The sequence below is a fragment of the Numenius arquata genome, chromosome 24 (genome assembly GCF_964106895.1).
Source record: "Numenius arquata chromosome 24, bNumArq3.hap1.1, whole genome shotgun sequence".
Taxonomy (NCBI): domain Eukaryota; kingdom Metazoa; phylum Chordata; class Aves; order Charadriiformes; family Scolopacidae; genus Numenius; species Numenius arquata.
The window spans coordinates 7,247,482-7,251,409 of NC_133599.1; the positions used below are offsets into that span (position 1 = coordinate 7,247,482).

The 3,928-nt window shown below is 59.6% G+C and overlaps 1 protein-coding gene across 1 annotated transcript; it reads right to left on the reverse strand.

Moving 5' to 3' along the window:
* Nucleotides 1-740: 740 nt before the first annotated feature.
* Nucleotides 741-3,629, reverse strand: ELF3 (E74 like ETS transcription factor 3). Its single transcript, XM_074163404.1, has 8 exons — nt 3,467-3,629; nt 2,584-2,805; nt 2,237-2,323; nt 2,024-2,143; nt 1,734-1,829; nt 1,372-1,488; nt 1,005-1,200; nt 741-861 (listed from the first exon to the last, which is right to left on the reverse strand). Exons 1-8 carry the CDS (start codon nt 3,627-3,629, stop codon nt 741-743), a joined length of 1,122 nt encoding a protein of 373 aa, XP_074019505.1.
* Between the last annotated feature and the right edge of the window lie 299 nt (nt 3,630-3,928).

The window sequence follows — 3,928 nt, forward strand, 5'->3', positions numbered from 1 at the left end:
TCTTACTCATGAAAAAATATATCTGTACATTCATTCATTTTTTGGTCTTACATAAATTAGAAGCTACTTTTGGGGAAAAGGCCTGTTTCTAGATACAGGAAACCAGGCTGGAAATGTGGAGTGACCCTGCTGTGCCAAGTCCTCTCCCCGCCTGAGGGCTCTCCAGGTGAAGCTCCACAATGTTCCCATCTTCTCTCAGCAGGTGCCACACTGAGAAGCTGCTGTGCAGGGGGGCTGCACCCATCTCACACGGAGCAAACAGGACGGTGGGCATCTTCAGCACGGCAGGAACAATGATGAGAGAGGACCCCACAGCTGGGACAAGTTCTGCCCGGTCACAGGTGAGACGGTGGTGCTGCCCCTCCACCCGGGCAGGAGGTGGGTGACAGCAGGAGACCTGGGCTCTCACTGCGGTGCCAGCTGCCACTGGAACTTATTTTCCCCTGTGTGTTTGTCCAGGCTTTGAAACAGCCAAAGTCACTGCAACTCCAGTTGGAGGTACAAATCCAGCGAGGGAAATAACGGTTTACAATAACCTACCGGAGCCAAAGTATTAGCTTTAAACACCTCAGTGCCAGCAGTCACCAGCACGCACGAGCGTGCCCATGCAAGAGTCAGAGTTTCACACGCTGCGCAGGGCAGCAGCCTCCAGATACAGCTGCAGGCAAAGTTTCCTGCCGAAGAGCCCGGCTCGGGGCTGGCCCTGAGGGGCTTGTCAGACCCCAGCTCATCCAGGACTCCTACAGCTCCTTGTTCCTGTTGAGCACCTCCTCCTCCTTCCAGCCACTGGAATTCTTCCCAAACTTGTACACCAGCCGTCGCCCATCGACTCTCTCCAGGATCTCTCGTTTGTAGTAATATCTAGAGGAGATGGAGGTGGAGTCAGGGCTCTGGATGCAGACCCACATGCTGGGGAGCTACTGTGGGGGTTCAGGGCTGAGCCCTGGTCGCCTGACCCAGCCCTGTGGGGCAGGTCCCCCCTGGGGACAGGGGAGGGCACTCACCTCATGGCTCGGCTCAGCTTCTCGTAGGTCATGCTGCTGTTTTTCTTCTTCTGGCCCCAGAGCTGAGCCACCGCTTCCGAGCGCAGGAACTTGAAGACACCCTCCCGCCGGTCCTCCCACTTCATCAGCCCCTCGTTCAGCTCAGGGTGGATCAGGATGTCCCGGATGAACTCCCACAGGTGGGTACCTCTTGGGGCTGGAAGAGGAAAGCAAGCTGTAGAGGAGGGAAGATCCTGCACATTGGATCTCCCTAAACTCCCCTGCCAAGGGGCACGGCCAAGCAGACATGGCCCTTTCTCCCATCTCCCCGCTATGCAGCCACGTTGGGAGAGGCAGTCCGAGCTCCCGGACTGGAGGATCCACGTACAGTGCTTGCTCTTCCGGCTCTCCAGGCAGTCTCTGCTCTCCCTGCTGAGTTTTCGGGGCCGTCCCCGTTTCCGCTTGCCATGTTTGCTGTCCCCTTTCTTGCTCCCTGCAAAGCCATCTGTGCACACAGACAAGGGCAGACGTTACACCATGCGGAGCCTGCTGGGTTGCCGGCTCTCTCAATGGAGAGATACAGACCCAGGGCACACAGAAAACCAGCCCCCTCCCTCCTTCCCAGTGTGACAATGGATGTTCAGGTGTTGCCCCTAAATCATTGCCAGATGGGATGTGCTCTGCAGCTGCTGGAAGTGCCTGGGAGCAGGCCCTCCTCTCCCAGCTCCAGGCGGGAAGCAAACGACTCACCATCAGGGAAGAGCTTTGCTTCTGCGGGGTCGAGGTCAAGGTCGAGGTCACTTCCACCGGAGTCCTGGGAGTTGGGGCTGTGGGACATCACAGGCCCTGAGAGGTAAAGGGACAGGGCTCAGACCACCAGCTACCGGCACCTGGAGATGCCTCCCCCCACCACCCTGCCCCAGTCCCCAGCAAGCAGCCTGGTGCCAGAACCAAACCCGCCCTTGGTGGTGGGGCAGTTCCCCACTGATGTCCCAGATCAGCGCAAGCGAAGGCAGCTTTTCACTGGGCAAAACACTGACCTGAGACATCAGAGCTGCCTGGGGACATGGCACCAGGCAAGCAGGTGAAGTCTGTGGATAAGAAAGGGTTTGTGGGCTTCATGTCCTCCAGGGAGTCCTTGGCACAGGGATTTCCCAGCTCTGGAAGGGGCAGAGAAGGGAAGAAGGGGTTAGCCCTGCCGGCATCAGCATGTGGTCCCTGGAGAAAAGGCTTGGCCAGGGCCCCTCTCTTACCCAGGTGGCTGGAGTTCAGGAAAGTCTCCTGGGAAGTCACATCCTCTTTTTCCAGCAAGTCAATGATCCAGTTCAGCTCATCGGAGGCTGCAAGGGTGGGGGGACTGGGATTAGCGATGCCTGTTTGGTATGGAGGGGAATGGTGCATACTGGGAGCCGAGCCCAGCCCTGCCTGGACCCTGGGCTGTGCCCCCATGTCCCCCTGCGCAGCCTCCCCAGTGAAACCTCCCCCAGGCAGCCCTCTGCAGTGCCAGGGAAGTATATGGTCCTGGGCTGGTGAGGGGGGGTCTCAGCTTTATTCTTCAAGCTGCCAGGCCTGGGGACGAAGGGGACATTGGGACACTCACTAATCTCATGCAGGCGGTCGTAGAGCTCATCCCCCAGGGGCCCAAAGATAAGGCGCATCTGGTCCCTGGTGCAGTGGCAGAGGGCATGCCCATCCATATTGCAGCAGGAGAAGTCGATGGAGCTGGCATCATACTTGTTCTTCTCTACGTGGTAGCTGATCCACTCCAGCACCTGCACCTTGGTCCAGAAGTACGGGAGCTCACTGAACCACTCTGGCTTGTCTGCAAGGGACAGAGAGCAGGGCTCAGGGCAGGGCTCCGTGTGCCGCGCGTGGGCTGCCAGCTGCAGTTGGGCACCGGGTCCGGTCCTGTGGCGATCATGTTGGGAACAGCGGGTCCTGCACTTGAAGGGCTGTGGGACTGACAGACACTTAGTGCCTGCTCCCAGGTCACCTCGCTCTGTCCTGCTCCTGTCCTGGGGGACAGCAAGGACCTGACGCTCCCCCCGCCGTTGGTTTTGGTGTCATTTGTCCCATCCATGCTGGGATCTGCCCTGCTCTGCTGGTGTGTTCCCTGTGCCTCCCCCAGGGCCATCCCATGACAGTTCTACTGGTGGACTGGGGACCCCCATCACCAGGACTGTACTTCCAAGCTGCTCTCCTGGTGACCCCTGGCAGCTGATCCCCTGGGACATGCAGGGGGAGGAGGGCAATGATTCCTTCATCCTCCGTATGCACCTGATGTGCTCCAAGCAGTTGCACCTTGTGCCACCCACCTTGTCTCCTACAGCAATCTTTTAGCTAACACACCCCTGGGGAAACTGAGGCGCAGTGGGACCTGTTGACCTGCCGACCTGCCCCAGTGGGACAAGGACCTTGCAATGTGCTTCCAAGCCTTGTGTACTGGCTCCCCTGGGCAGCCACCTCTTCTCCCCTCGTCCTACCTGTGCTCTGTGCTGGGGGCTGGCTGGTGGGGAGGCTCAGCCCCAGGGTGCTGTCATCCCCAGGGTGTCCCAGCATCTCCAAGGTTGGCTGCACCTCGTCCGGCTGGTACATGGCACTGATGTAGTTAGAGAAGATGTTGCTGATCTCACAAGATCCCGCCATCAAGCCCTGTGCCGAGAGACGACAGTGAGCCCTGGCCCCATGGATGCAGTGGGACTCGAGACCGCAGTGCCCACAGCACCCCAGGACCAGGCTGGGTGAGGCCGGGCTCTCCCTCCCTCCACCCATCGTCACCACTCAGGTCACTTCAGCAGAAACATCCGCCCAGCACCCACCGGCCGGGGCTGGAGCCTGACTCACCACCACCCCGGGGCTGGGAGCGAGGGAGGCTGAGCCAGAGCAAACTGGGGACAGAGCGTCACCCTGCCTGCAGAAGGGACCTGTCCCCAGCCGCCTGACCT